Source organism: Arctopsyche grandis, chromosome 9 (genome assembly GCF_051622035.1).
Source record: "Arctopsyche grandis isolate Sample6627 chromosome 9, ASM5162203v2, whole genome shotgun sequence".
In the NCBI taxonomy this organism is placed as follows: Eukaryota; Metazoa; Arthropoda; class Insecta; order Trichoptera; family Hydropsychidae; genus Arctopsyche; species Arctopsyche grandis.
The window spans coordinates 32,681,316-32,697,845 of record NC_135363.1 but is presented as its reverse complement, the minus strand read 5'-3'; the positions used below and the strand labels follow the sequence as shown (position 1 = coordinate 32,697,845).

At 32.9% G+C, this 16,530-nt stretch overlaps 2 protein-coding genes across 2 annotated transcripts in view; both read left to right on the top strand.

Annotated features, from left to right (window-relative positions):
• The window catches only part of LOC143916419 (sodium-dependent nutrient amino acid transporter 1-like), a 34,962-nt gene extending 25,804 nt beyond the window's left edge, over positions 1-9,158 (top strand). Inside the window, exons 12-13 of the mRNA XM_077437522.1 lie at positions 6,967-7,061; positions 8,505-9,158. Of these exons, the coding sequence (XP_077293648.1) occupies positions 6,967-7,061; positions 8,505-8,663 (254 nt within the window). The 3' untranslated portion in view covers positions 8,664-9,158. The remainder of the gene's footprint in view (positions 1-6,966; positions 7,062-8,504) is intronic.
• Positions 1-16,530, top strand: part of LOC143916579 (uncharacterized) — a 590,438-nt gene that overhangs the window by 476,101 nt on the left and 97,807 nt on the right. The window lies entirely within an intron of this gene.

The window sequence follows — 16,530 nt, the reverse complement described above, 5'->3', positions numbered from 1 at the left end:
TCGCGCGATTTTTCTATATCTTGGTGTTGTTCGGTCGATGTCTCAAAATTTGTCAATTTTCTGTTCAAAATGAATATTGGAATCTATAGTCGGGTATTTTATCTTTCATTTGTAGTACTTTTCAGCTTTCAAATCTCTCGTAAGTAGTCGTCCAGTTCAAATCAAAAGTCAAAAGTACGTATTTTCACTTGGGATTTTTTTCCACTGTTAATACTATTTTATATTGAGTTTTTTCTATTGAAACATTGGGATAGTGTTCTGACCACATTTTTTTTTGTTTTCGTTTAAAATGGTTAATTTGAAGTGTGCTGAACTTTAAATCGGTAAAATTTCGAGCAAAAAGCTCGTACTAGTATTTAATCGTTTGTACACGAATCTGAATTGAATTAATAGGGATAATATATTAAATTATCTTTATATGAAAATTAAATAAAATTCTACTTAAAAAAATCATATTTCAACCATTCTTGTGGATTAATAACAAACATTCGTTTATTTTATCTAGGTAAGACAGTTATCAATAGAAATTGTGTTATTAATCTACGCAATTTTATTTGATTCTCATATAACGGAAATCGATCTCATAAAAAGGAAACGATCGACCTAGAGTCATAAATCCAAGGTCTGGCCAGCAGCAACCAGTGGGATTTGAACTCGTGACCACTTTGTTCGAAAACATTGTATGCTAACCACTAGTCTATTCAGCTGGTTATGTATGGTATATGTTTGTTTCTTTTAAAAATATACTGTCGGCAAACATTAAGTTTTCTTTTCGATTTCAAATAAGTAAGAACAGAACAGACTATGGGGGGGGGCTATAACATGATTATATTACAATGTGGAACTGAAAGCGTTTGTCACCCGATTCTTAAGCTTTGTGACACTATAAAGCATACATATAATGTAATAAAAATGTAGGTCGTGTTCTCGACGACACAAAGCAGGGGCTATCAAGTGGAGGAGCACTTCAATAAAGGTCCGCAGTCTGAAGAGCGCTCGTGATAGTTCACTTTACAGCCAGATCCTCGATGAAGTCCCCTGTGAACTTTACCACTATCTAGATGTGAAACTTTCATCATTTAACTCTCTCTACCCGCCTACTTTCAATTTAAATAACCTGTAATTTCAAAGCCTGCATTTAACCCTCTGGTTATCGACACACTTTAAATATAGTATTACTTTTTTAAGGTTTAGCTTGATTAAGTTGACGGATCAATCATTTTAATGATTATTGATAGGACTCGGAATGAAGCTTGGTGTTTTTTGGTATTCTAAGAAATATTCAGCATCGTTTAGTTGATTTTCATTAGCGTACGAACAAATAAATATGTATGTCTATATATGTAAAATGAAAGTTTGTATGTTCGTTATAAAAATCCACAGTTTTCAACTTAGGACCATAGAATAATTACGGTAATTTAACTTAGATATAAAAGCGAATTCTAGCGAATTTTGGGATTAAAAAAATCTACTTTTTTATTACACATACCTTTCCGTAATTATGAGCTTAGCTCGATAATTTTTCACTTAACCACGTCTGTGAGGATTTTTTTATCTTATCATATTTTTTACTATCTGAACGTACTAATTTAAGGGGTAAATGATTTTAAATTGAGGTAAAAATGCTGTCGTATGTATGATGCAAGAGCGATATGATGAATTGAGAGCGCATCATTACGTCTCACTCGCTCCCGCTCACTTACGGGGGACGAGTGGCTCTGTATGGAACATTTCTTATTGTAGTTTAAAATTATATACCGCTGAAATTAGAACGTTCAGATAAAATAAAATAAACATTGATATTGTTGCGTAGGGGTGGGTGGAGGATCCAAGTAAAAGGCCAACAGTCGTTTCACAGCATTTATTGATGATTAAGGAGATACACGCACTGGCAGTGCTCAGTCCAGAATGACATGATATCGCCTACGTACCGCCTTATAAAGGGTAGATCTCTCAGGACGCCTAATCTGTTTACCTGTTGTATAGTCACGTATTCGGATATGTATTTCCACGACATTGGGTCTCCCCGAACCGATTCTGAGAAATAACTAATAACGGTCATTGTTTAGCCTAAATGCACTTAGAGTCCAGATATAATCCTTGGAAGTAAGTGCATGCACTTAGTTAATCCGATAACATATATCCGTTGGTCTAAGTGCAATTCGCTCAATCCACGGCGTACGTAACAATATTGAAAACAAACTTTTATTAACTGTGAAAAAACTGGTCCAATAAGTGCATGATAGTTTCATAACAAAATGTTTAAAAAAAATATACTTTTGACTTTTAAATTTCGCTAGATAGTTACGTGTTTTAAAGCAATTATGAACGTCCTATTTCATATTATAATTTAAAATCATTTATCGCTTGAATTAGTACGTTCAAATAAATAAATAAAATATTTACATAGATTGAAAACCAACTCAAACATATATGCTGATATGTTGATGACACGGCACTAAATGATATAAAGATATGAAGATATATGTATGATATAAAGATGACACAGCACTAGTGCTGAAAATTTAGCAGACCTGCAAAGATCTCTAGACCGTGTACATGAAGAAAGCAATAGAAGAGGTCTGCGCATAAATCTAAAGAAGACAAAATTTATGATAGTAGATAGAATGCAAACAGACACCGGTGATCTAACGTTGGATGGAGACGTGATAGAAAGAGTAAAAAGATTCAAATACCTGGGTACCTGGTTGAATGAAGAGATGGACCCAGATGAATATCTAAGAATCCGCATCGAGATGGCTAGAACAGCATTTATTAAAATGAAGGCAGCGCTTACAAACAAGTATCTCAATTGAGATTAGCGAAGAGCTACGTCTGGACAGTATTACTATACGGATTTGAGACGTGGACTCTGAAGACCAAGATGATCAGCCGCATCGAAGCTTTTGAGATGTGGCGTATGCTGAAGTATCGGTGGACCAAAAATATATCAAACGAAGGTGTCCTCGGCATGATGGGGAGAGGCAGGGAGCTTGTTTCTGTCATCAAGGGGAGAAAGATGGAGTACCTCGGACACATGATACGGGGTCCAAAATACGAATTTCTCCGTTTGATAACCATGGGGAAAATAGAAGGAAAAAAATGGATTGGCAGGAAAAAGTTATCTTGACATTGAAACATGCGCATGTGAACCGATATGAGCGCCGAAGAACTATTCAGAGCCGCTAAAGACCGATGCGGATATCTTCAAACAATCGACGAGGTGGTCGCCAACGTCTGGTTGCGGACAAGGCATTAACAAGAAGAAGAAATAATTCTAAAATATTGCACAAGTTCATGCCCAAACTTGCAATCCCACTCAATAATGTAAGGTTACTCTAATCTTATTTTACAAAATTTTCTGAAATTCTTTCTTGTAATTTTCACCCGTCCCAGCGACGCCTAGCAATTTCGCGAGTATGCAGTAATATTTAATAACGATATCATAAAAAAGACATAACGTAATTTATGTAATATCTTAGAGCGAAAGTAGCTTCATTTGCAATTTTCCCAGAACTTTTAAGCCGCACCTCGCAAATGAATTGCGAGGGAAACAGGTGTCGGGGAACGCGTAGCAGGTGCATCAGAACCTATGCGCTTTTTCCGTCCACATAAAAGCCACCAGCGGGCGGGTCTCTTTTAAAGGGTATTATTTACGACCCACCCTATATCGCGGGAATGATAAATCCATCCCTTGCATGATTTACGGACGACTGATTGTCGACACACGACCTCGTTACGTGCTAATTTATGGCAGACGCTCAATTTGGATCCGGTATCAAAGCCTTATTAAGGAAAATGGAAAAGTTTTTCCAAATCAACGTATCCGAATTTACCGTATCATCATATGTAGTATATATAATATCGATATTCTGTCTGTGTGTCTGTGTAAGATAACGCTTCTCGAACTATAATATTCGTTTGGATTCGATATACATATGTACGTCACATCTAAACTACTGCCAACAAAACGTACGAATATAACAAGAATATTTATTTATATTTGATTTATAATAATAATACATTATATAAATGGATAGATAATATTAATAACAAAATAATGACTAATATGACCTGACAGGTTGCCCCAATGTGTCACACCAGTCTTACAAAAAATAGGAAACAACAATAAAAATTGGCAATCATTCATCTCATTCAAATAGACTTGTGTTAAATCTTATGAAACTGACTGTTTGAAAATCAAACAGGTCCAAATATTCATCTATCAACCGGATAGCTTTTACAAGAGATGAGTTATCGAAAGGAGACATTTTCGCAGCAATAAGTTGGAAAAGTAAACGATGACGCAAAGCTCTACTGCATTCAGGCGTCCAAAGTTTAAGTACTGATACTTTTCAAAGATAATGAGTCAAAGCCTAGAGTACCTTGTAAAAAGGCAGTGGGAAATAAATAGGCGTAATATTTATATTAATATAATAATAAAAGAAATAAACTTTTATATATACTGTTTGCTACCAATATTTCCTCTAGGCTAATAGACGGCGCTTAGTCTCTGAGCATTTACCGCCATCTATTGAAAATTTATTTAATTAATTAATTTTTCTATTGGTGTTTTATATTGTTTATATGTAGATAGATATGTTGGTAGTTTTTACCATTTTTTATCATATTATACAATTAAATTAAATTAATTTAATAAAAGGTATTTGAAAAAAGTTCAACCGCGTTCGGAAAATATATTTTAAATCATAACCAGTTACATTTTCAGGGTTGGTTTTATTCATTTAAGATTAGATTGTTAGGTTTGGTATTATTTAAGGGTTAGAATAGGTTAGGTTAAGTAAGGGTTGGCCCTATACATTTAAGATCTGGTTGTTAGGGTTAAATTTATAGAGTTAATCGTTGTAAATTCATTGTTTGATACATTTTCATTGCTTGAATTGGTTAAAATATTTTCACTTGAAATATGCTTTCACTGTAATATATATACTTATCATTTTCATAGTTCGACTGACTGAATACTGAATACGTTTTATATTATTATTTTGAAAAATTTCATAACGACATCTGTTTGCTGTTTATACTATGTGTAATATTACTTACATACATATATATAAAATATATTTTTCTGCATTTAATGTACGACATCTATCGAGAGTATTCAGTGATGTGTTTTATTTTACATACATATATTTTATTATATTATAATAATTCAAATTCAAATTTTTCCCAAAATAAATGATTAGGTAATTCGTATTGAGCGGTACTTGAAATAAAAAATGGTTTTATTGTATATTATGTTAATATATAATATTCAATAACTATTAATATTGATCGTTCGTTCAAAAGTGAGCGTTATCGTTCAAACACGTATTATATATATATATATATATATATATATATATATATATATATATATATATATATATATATATATATATATTTATATATATACATATGTATGTATGTTTTTATTATATTTATTCACTTGAATGATAAACGTATTGAGCGCGTGAAAAATTGCACACATTCATATTGCGGAAAACTTATGCATGAGGTTCTCTCGTGCATCCGGCTTTTTCCCCGGGATGAGATTATTTATGCGCATACATTTCAGTCAAAATGCGCAAACGATCTCTAAAATATGGAAAACATATCGGCCGCTTTTCAAAAAAAAAAAAAAAATCATTATTGACGATTCGGCGATCGGCAACCCTTTTTAATGTAATTCAATATTATTCGAATCCATTGGGTCCTTGTTTGGAATTGTCGGAAATTGGACGCTCGTTAGCAAAATTTATTGAATAGTGCTGAATATTTACATTTCAAATATTTTATTTAGGATGTGCGTATATAATATATGTACGTAGGTATGTCTAATTTATATAATAAAATGGTTCATCTAAAGTTTTGGTTCGAAAATATGGAATTGTTCAAATCAAATACGTATCGTATGTGATGTTCATATAATATTGTATGTACATATATACACATATATGTATGTACATAATATTAGACGTATCGTTTCATTCTTTTGCCTCTCTCTATGCTTTTATCGGATGTCAAAGATGATCGAAAAGCACTCTCTAAATGTTTACACATTCGTTACTTGACTGAAAAAATGTTTGCCGAACGCAAATCGATTACATTGTTTATATAAAATGATTAGGTTGTTCGGTTTTTCGCACTAGAAGTAAAAACCTATTTCTGGTACAAAATTATATTCAACTTTTTCATATAACGAATTATCGATGCTATGCTTTCAATATACTTCAATTTTATTTTATTTATATATGTATTTACAGGTAAACTAAATGCCTTCAATTTAAAAAAAATAGTCATTTTCATTGAATAAAATGATTGTTTTATTTTATTTTGGGGTTTAGAGAAATACTCAGCTTTATTAAGTAAGAATATCCTAAATATTTAAAATTATACAGATTGAATTGATTAAGCTTAAGATTGGGAATTGAAAAATTTATCAACATTTTTCATTGATTAATTTTAGTTTGATTTATCAATGAAATAATAATGATACATAATAAATTTGAAACAAGTTCCATCGACCTTATTTTCTAAATATAGAAAAAGCAATTTTGGACGGAATTTTTTCATTAAAATTTTCGTACGATAAACAAATATGATAAACTCCGCACACGAATAAAATATAAAAAGTAAAAATAAAACCGCACACTGAAAATAATGAGTAGGTAAAAATACATACCGGAAATTGTGTATGTGTTCTCATTTTTCAGTGTGCGGTTTTTCCAATCGCCAATTTTCTCATAAAAAAATCCTATATATACATATGTATATATATAATACATATACTCAAATATTGTAAGTTACATATACAGAAAAAAATCACTTTTAAATCTTTATAATTTATACTGTATTAGAATCATTGAGAAAATTTCGTGTACTAACATTGAAATAACAGAACTTCAGAATCAATTTATATTATTATTATACATTAGTGACTTGAAAATCTTCCTTCTATTTCAGTTTGTGGATGGCTTCTGTCTGCTTTTGGAATACTTCAGCTACCAACATTTGCCGGATTGGCATTCTACAAGAGACGATTGTTGGGTATACCAGAGGTACGCATTTTCAAAACATTCCATATACATTTGTATAGTGTTGCGAAATAATCGATTTTGTCTACGGACAGTCAAAGTCACCGAACTTCAGAGGCGAAACCGAAGTTTTTCCACCGACTCGTAAGAACGGTACAAAACGCGAAAGATAAAACAGAACGGCATAAAACACCTTAACGATCGTACCTGCCGTTTTCCCGGCAATTTTCCGGAAAGCTAGCGTTTGTCGTTCGGCGGTGTAGATATCAGCAATTAGGCTCGCGATCAATACTTTTCAAAGTATGCAAGTATATACATACATACATACATGATTTAAATACAACATAATCTCGATTATCCGGGTGCCAATTATCTGTGAATGAATGTAGTATTTTTCAAATTTGTTGAAATTCAATCTACTGTACTACATATGTAAATTGTAAGGTGAAGTAACATATGTAAATAACAACTGTCTCAGTATTCATCACATTTTTAAATCATAGATCATCAATGATAATGACGATACTGAGTACTATACAAACATACATGTGTATATGGAGTAACTTAATTTTGATCAAAAGTCTACTGGCACTCATTATGTATGTACATATATCGCAGAAGAAATGCTGTAAAGTTATAGAAAGACATTTATTCGGCTATTGAGTCGTGCAGTCGCCTGTTGGCCTTACCTATGTATTGAAGAAAACTGTATTTTCATTAAAGAATACTAGGGTTTTACTCGACCCCATTAAGGGACACTCGTTCAATCTTGACGCTCTGTCCGTCAAAGGTTAAATACTCCTATATGCACAGCCATGGGGCTTTTTAAACACTTAGCTTCACCCTTCGCGCCCCCTTGGCACCCCCGACCGGGCTCCATGGGGGCTGTGCTCCCTGAGCATTTGCCGTCTAGGGCTTCGCCATCTGCGCACCCTGAGCATTTTCCGTCTAGGGCTTTGCCCTCTGCGCACCCCTGAGCCTTTGCCGTATAGGGCTGCGTCTTCGGCACCCCCTTGAGCATTTGCCGTCTAGGGCTTCGCCATCTGCGCACCCCTGAGCATTTGCCGTCTAGGGCTTCGCCATCTGCGCCCCCTTGAGCATTTTCCGTCAAGGGCTTTGCCCTCTGCATCCCCGTGAGCCTTTGCCGTCTAGGGCTACGCCCTCTGCGCCCCCTTGAGCCTTTGTCGTCTAGGGCTACGCCCTCTCCAAAATCGAATCGGCGCCTATGAATCGAAAAAAAAATCGAATCATTAGTTCGATGATCTACGAACGAACGAACGAAGAATACATACATACATATATAATATATGTACATATAAAGTCTCTTTCCAAATTATATACTAGATTTTATATTATAAGATTTCATTATATGTTTTTATTATGTAATTTACTTAAATGGATTTTTACCTGTATAAATAAATAAATTAGTCCGAATAATCGAGAGTACACTTTACGTATGATTTTCAGATGTTCAAAGCTGCGTACAGGCCTAGAGAGTCTTGGGGTCCCGTAGAATCGCAGGCCAAGAAAGAATGGATAAGCTTCACTGAAAGAAAGAACAAGGATATGGAGCAAAGGCAGAGACCCATTTGGAGGCGTATCTTCGACAAGATATTGGGTTACTGATCAAAATAATGATGCCTTCTCTGCCGCATTTTCCAATACCATCCCCTAAAAATAATTACCAATTTGTCTCGGTTGTTTGCAACGAGGCAAAGTCAAATTAAATTCGGTACGAAACGTCTCTTACATCTATTTTTATCATATAAAAACGTAATTGCGTGTATTTTCGGTGAAAACGAAATTTTTCGAAACGAGTTCTGACTCATTTATCACATTCATAAAATTTTACTATATTATATATGCCTGTGTACACTTAGTTCAAAAATTTGTAACTAATGATATTTGAAAACTTTCAAATTCGTTAAGTTTTATTTGAGTAATTCTAAACAGTGCCAAGCTAACTTAATATCATATATTTTTATTTTATTAAATGGCACATTATTATTTGTCTACATGTTTAATTACCCGAAAATGAATTGCTCTAATGTCAGTTACTCGTAAAAATATATAATTGTTTTAAAAATAAATTTTGACGCAAGCTAAGAAAAAACTTAATATAACAAAAATACATTAATAAAGGAAAATATCGTATGTTTATAAAAGGAAAATATGTGTATGCATTAATATGATAAAAAAATATATACATACATATAATCACATACATATACTTGACTTGTATAAACATTTAATTGTTTAGCATGAATTATAATGAATAATATTCTACATGAAATAAATTGGCAATTTTATAACTTTTTTTAAAGAAATTGAATTTCAAGCAATTAATTTTAGAATAATTAACATGTTGATTTTGAATTGTAATAATTTTTTCTTGTGTTGTTTTAAAAATTACAACCATATAATTTTTATTTTGAATGTTGTACGTATATTAATTATCTGGATTCTGAAATTTGTTCCCGGATAAATTGCAAATTAAAATGTTTGCAAGAGTTTTGTATATATTTATTTTATTTTATATCTTTTGGTGACTACTAAAGTAGTCATCGTAAATATGTAAAGAAAAATATTTTAATGAAATATTATTTAAATTAAATTTATTTTGAAAGTTTTCAAGATATGAATCTGCACTTCAATTTAAATAATAGATGATCTAAAAGTTGTATTGAACCATTTTTAATAGTAAATATTTTATAAGTAAACGTTTCTGGATATGAATGATGCGATCATTGAACTTTAGACACGATTTTAAAAATTTTGATTTTTAAAATCATAGCTGTTTACATCCATTTCATTCAATTTAGTTCATGAACGACACCGAAAAACGTACAATGCGGTCATTGATATCAATTCCGTTATGGTTACATGTCCAATACTGTGTTCCACGTATAGTTTTCCTAGTGATTGCTAATTTGCCATTTAAATCGCACATTAATAAAATATTTTTAACCTGTATATAAAAGCTGTGATTTGTTTTGTTAATTTAGAAGTAAATGTTAGTATATGATTAATTATTATTATAAGAATTATTATGTATTTTGTTTTAATTTATGTATTGTTGTGTTGGGCTCGTCAAAACGCATTATGCAACAAAGTGCATTGTGTTGCATAACTGCATATTGCACACAGAGCTTTCAGCAGGTGTCATAGTCGTTTCAGTTTCGGGATTTCCCGTCAAACTCGTTATTAAAACCGTGCAACGTCACGTCCTTTCCCGCAAAATTGCTCCAAAGGGGATTTTCCAACTCACAAATATATGATATAACGAACGACTGGACGTAAAAATATAAGTGAGTCACCTGAAAATTAGCCAAATTACAAACACTTTATTTTTATTTTTATTTAAGTGTTACTATTGTGAGCCTGTATATTGTATTTAGTGAATCGAACAAGCTGTTTTTAGACTGCAACTTTGTAATAGGTTGTATTTTAAAAAAAGCCTGCCGGATTGCTAAGCATACTGACAGGGTAAATTTTGTACATACACATATTATATAATATATACTAAACTTGTAATGTTGTATTTTATAAAAATGTGACAAAATATAATATATTAAGAAAATAATGTGTTTTATTTGAATTTGCCTACACATTAGTGAATTTTAAGTGTGGCTAACTATTGTGCTTTTCCTTTCATAACCAGCAGCGTGGACTAGTGTTCGAGTCACACTAGAGTGGTCACGGGTTCGATTCCCACTAGAGTCCCGCTGCTGTCCCGATCTTGGTTTGTGACTCCAGGTCGATCGTTTCTTATCAGAAATTGCTAATTTTTCTGATTTTCATTGAAACGGTTCCTCTAAAATTGGCATTTCCTTTCATTTGTTGCTAATATCAGGTTAATTAGCGTCTTGAGGTTTGCCAATTTGATTATAAAATGCTGCAAAAATTTCTCCATAGATGGCACTGTGGATGTTTGTATGAATTTACATTGTATTGATTTATTGTATCTGTTTAAGTACACTCGTCGCTTTGGAGCGTTCTGTAAAGGTGAATATTCATATTTAATATATAATTTGGAAAGAGACTTTGCATATATGTATGTATGTAACCTTCGTTCGTTGATTCGTTGGTTGATTCAAAGGATTCTCCCCGGAGAGTAACCGAGGCGAAGGCCCCGAGGGCGAAGCCGCCTTCGCACTGGGGGCGCAGGCACCGGATTCTGGTATGCATATAATTTCGAAAGAGACATACTATATCTGTTTTTTTGTTCGTGACAGTCAATTTAATAAGAAAAACAAATATTAGTATTCAAATAAATTTATATAAAATAAAACTATTCAAAATAATTTAATAAAATGTTTACTATTAGATTAGTCATGCTTAAGCGGTTTATATTATAAATACCGAGCGACGCCGGGTAAAACCGATAGTGTAAAATAAAAATGGAAAGAGGAAAGGATATAGCAGCGTGAGTAATGAGTAATCGAGCTTTCGGTCGGTCGAATGGTACAAATGCACTTTGTGTTGCGATAGAAGTGCATTAGTCGTGTTGCGGTAGTGGTAATTGCCACCCAATATATAATGCACTACATACATACATACATACATATATAGTATATAAGAGGGTAAATGTTCTTTGGATTCGATCCAACCGAAAGTATTAGGGGAATTTTCCCTCTGTCGTCTAGACGGGGAAAACCCGTCGAAGATTTTCTTGGTTGCCGAGCCGATATCCGGGAAAATCGCGTGTGCTCTCTGAATATGCAAACAATATTTTCTCCATTTTCACGAAAAGAGTAAGAGAGGTGCAAAGCGGATAACTGACATGACTCGGTTCAAACCGTGCTGAAAGTTTTTATATACCAATTTTATTTTTCGAAAATGGGGTGCTTATTTTTTATTTGATAAATTGTGATGAATTTTTTATACGAGGCTTTTATTAGTTTCACTTCGCCAATCGGTTTGAAAAACCGTTTGTATTCGTCCGATGGCTTTGAAACTTTGCTATTTTGCAAGGTTTGGACGCCGATAGAGATTTAAATTGGGTCCGCTAAGTCGATGGTGAAATATAATTGTAATAAATATATTTAAGAATCCAAAAACTTTGGAGTCGGTGACAGCTAGCCCTTTGCCACTAGCCAGTAGCCTTACATGTTTGACTTTCCACCACCCACTCGTTTTGTCAGATTTTAATTGTTTAAACGCCTATAATTTTATCTTTTACACACAACATCTTATAAAATTTGCGTTACAGGCTCTCATTATCTCATATAATCGAATCATTGTGACTGGTTTTGAATTTTTGGCTTGATTTTATATTGATAGCGTCTATTCGTAACTACGATATTTTACGAACTTCATATTATACTATTTTTTATAAGCCATTTTTGTTAACTTCGCCTCTGTTAGTTTAGTGAAATTTCTGCTCGTCAAATATTTGTGATCAGATTTTGAGCCACTTCCACTCTTCATATAGCTTTAATATTTTACTGACATACGGGAGGGTTAGCTAACATTGAAGTAACTCAAAATCTCCAACATGTTATTAGAGAAGTTTTATCATTAACGAACTCGAAGATCGAATTAAAGATCGAAGCGATAACAGCTAGCTATCCAAACGCGGCTTTCTACCAACTCTCAGGTTAAAAAATAAAATACTTATCTTATCTCATATAAACTTATTTATTGACACTGTTGGAAACAAAAAAATGTTTATGCAATATAAATAGAAATTTAAATTAACTGATAAAATCCAAATACCCAGAATATTATAAATAATTCGACAAATTTTAAAATTGAATCACAGCTGCACTTTGCTAGAAGACAAGAAGCCTATATTTAGTCGACTTTTAGTGCAGTTAAGTCAACTTAAACGAGGGCAAGTCGCTAAACACGGAAATACGTACTTATCTTTCGATATATGTATATCTAAATACCTAGTAAAGATAGAGATAATATTTTTGATATAATTAGAGATAATATTAAAATAAATTACACGACAAATGTCATAACGACATTTAATGTCAAATTAACATCACTAAAATAACTTACACGACAGAATCGGAGTTAGCCCAGCAAAACAAACGTCAAACGGGTTGCCAGTAACAAATATAAAATTTGACGTTTCAGTGAAATCATAACCAGTTACATTTTCACTGGGTAATCGTAATATCTTAGCAGCTAACGCTTACGTATTTAAGGGTTAGGTTAGGTTAGGTTAAATAGGGTTGGCACTATTAATTTAAGATTAGGTTATTAATGTTGGTATCTATTTTTGTCAAATTTTATTTTTGTTACTGGCAACCCATTTGACGTTTGATTTGCCAGACGAAAACTGAATCTGTCGTGTGAGCTATTTTAGAAAGAGGCATTATTTTTATTTGCCGGGCCTATAAATGGTACCTTTATAAATTAAGTTAATTAATATATTTAAGGGTTAGGTTAGGTTAGATTAAGTAAGTTAAGTTAGGGTTGGCCCTATTCATTTAAGATTAGTTTGTTAGGGTTGGTATTTATTTTTGTTACTGGCAACCTATTTGACGTTTGATTTGCCAGACGAAAACTGAATCTGTCGTGCGAGCTATTTTACGGGGCCCATAAATGGTACCCGTAATAAATCAGAATTTTAGTTTGTTTATATATTTTTGTATTGACATTTTTACATTTAACAATCGACGTACTTGTATATATGTACATACATATATAAAATGAACATACAAAATACAATATATATAAAAATTGCATCAAGTCTGAAGGAAATTTATGTTTGTTGCAATACTACGTGCATACATGGTTGTATATGTATATAATATTTTATTTTATGTAAGGTCAACACTCCCCGACGGTTTGATGTTCTTTGTGAAATATATCTGGCTTAGTTAAGGTCGAGATGGGATTCTGTTATCTGTCGCTGCAAACTAGCACCACGGCTTCTCAAACTTTTAAGCCAATCAATCGACTTTGATTAATTACCGCGCTCTGAAGACTAACTTTTAAATTCAATTACCGCAAGCGTTATTTTATGTTGTATAAATAAAGCAGATATATTGTATTTAAATAATGGTTAAATTGTCAAATGTTGCGCTTTTAGGTTATGTGCAACGGCCGAAGGAAAAGTTTCTTAATCGACTGTATCTACAAATGGTCAATAATTCGTTCAAAATTTCTACTAATAGTATATGGAGAAACATACATGTAACTATTTCGATTTTTACTTTATTTTATATGAGTTTGAATGTTGAGCGATTTTTATAATCTATTGTATTTATTCGCGCAGCGTTGTGTTTTTGCCCACTACCGCTAGTCGCCGCAAAAAAAATTCGCGCGCTTAAGGTGTGGTATTGTGCCCGTTGATTTCAACGGGTGGTTTTGCAAAGGAATTGATACACGAATTAAAATAAAGTTATATGTTATATATAATGTAAGGTAATTTATAGGCGCGCGCGTGCACGTATTAATCGTAAAAAGTTGAGCGCATTACACGCTCACCTATTTAACCCGTTCACTCATTCGAAATGATGAATGCATGTGTGTGTACGCTCCCGTCGCTCGGCCTGACGTCGCACATGTCAGACGCTACACAACCTCTCACTTCCCCGCTACCCCGCGTCTCCTCGACCACTTGACCACGTGGACACACTTGACTCTGATTGGCTGTATGCCTCTGTGACTCTGATTGGCTGTGTCTCCACGCGTCTGTCACATAATACATACATCGCTTCCGTTTTTATATAAATTATTGTATGTATACATACATATGTATGTACAAATTTAAAAAGAAAAATATCCATTATGATTGGGAAGTTCTATCTGATCCCAAGCTTCTTGATATCATTTCACGAATCCCTCGTGACTACATAGGCCACTGATTTATAACCACTGATATAAAGCATACTTTATTGACTAGTGTACAATGCATTTTTTGTTTGAAATTTATTATTATATTTTAGATGTTTAGATTAAAGTATTATTTAAAACAAATATTGAGAAAATCTGACTCATTGATAATAATTATAAATAAGAGGCTTGCAAAAAAAGGAAACTTCATGACATAAGAATCTATGCACTCTTAACTATTAATCTTAATATTACAAGCTTTCAGTATAAATTATGTCAAAGCATACATTGAAAAGTTGTTTTACAAATTACTTGTTATACAGTTTCTTAATGGGTTAGAATCAAAATTCAAAGCGGAATTTTCATTCAGTAAATTGACTGATGGTATTTAATTTAACGCTTAGAAGTGCTCCACTTACTTGGTTCAACTTGCGGAAGTCTTATTAGTAAGAAGACTGTTCTCTCGTCTGCGCAATGGCAAAAAAGATCGTGACGACAACACAATGGAACATTTATAATTTGATAAAATTAAGAACCACCAGACATTGTTTTTATATGTACATATGTAAAATATACACACATATATTCACAATACAATACAACTCCGAAAAGATATGCAAATATGAAAAATATGCTAAAATCACGTAGAGACGTAGAGAAGCAAATAAAGTAAAGAGTGAGCGATGAGACAGATGATAGCCAACGAAATAAAGGTCGTTATGCAGATTTTGATAAAATTTTGCAGATTTCAGACTTGAATCGCGATTTTGCTTTAACGAGGGTCAACGACGAGACTGAATTTGTCCCATGAAATTGTAATTATCAGCCGGTCGCTTTTAATACTGTGTAGTTTCCCCCAATTACAAATAGTGACCTCTTGGGATGACCCACAGATTGCATCTGCACATTATTATCGTTGTAAATTGCTTTTCCATTATTATTGTTAGTGTACGAGTAAGCCATACATTTAATTAACAACATCGTGCCTTCAATATACATACGTATTATAAAAACATTTAAATTCAAATAAATTTGACTTCCTATTTCGATACGCAGTACCTGGAAGAAGAAGACACATATGTACATACATATTGTCACGTTCCAATGAAAGATCAAATAATTTTTCTTTTTTTTTTGACTACTTGGTTAACCAAGATTTCTTTATTTTTATTAAAACGTTACATTTATCTTATTGGTAGATATATTTGAAAAATGACAGATATAATTATGGAACGGAGAATTTGAATGAGATACGTAGAACTTTGTTTCACTATTTAACTTTGGTCAGTTGACTGCTACTCTCGGAGTCTCGATGGTATCGACTACCACTCTCGGAGTCTCGATGGTGATGAATAACTTAAATTCTAACAGTAATGAGTTTATATACTCTTCTTTAAAACAATGAAGTGTTGAACGTGTCGTTCAATTTTGGTTAGTCAGTGTTTAAGGTGTGCTATAAATCAATGGTGTTATTTATTAAATAAGGTGTGCCACAAATCAACGATGTGTCTTATCCCTACTGGTTAGTCGACTACATTGATTAGCTAGGTACATTAAACAAAAAAAAAGTTTGTTTGGTTGATATCAACTACACAAAGATGAATGTTTACTTTACTTTACGTTACAAGTGCGGCTCTTCTATAGGGATTGATGTACTGCAGCATCCCAACCACACCGGGTTTTGTGTGAAAGTATATTT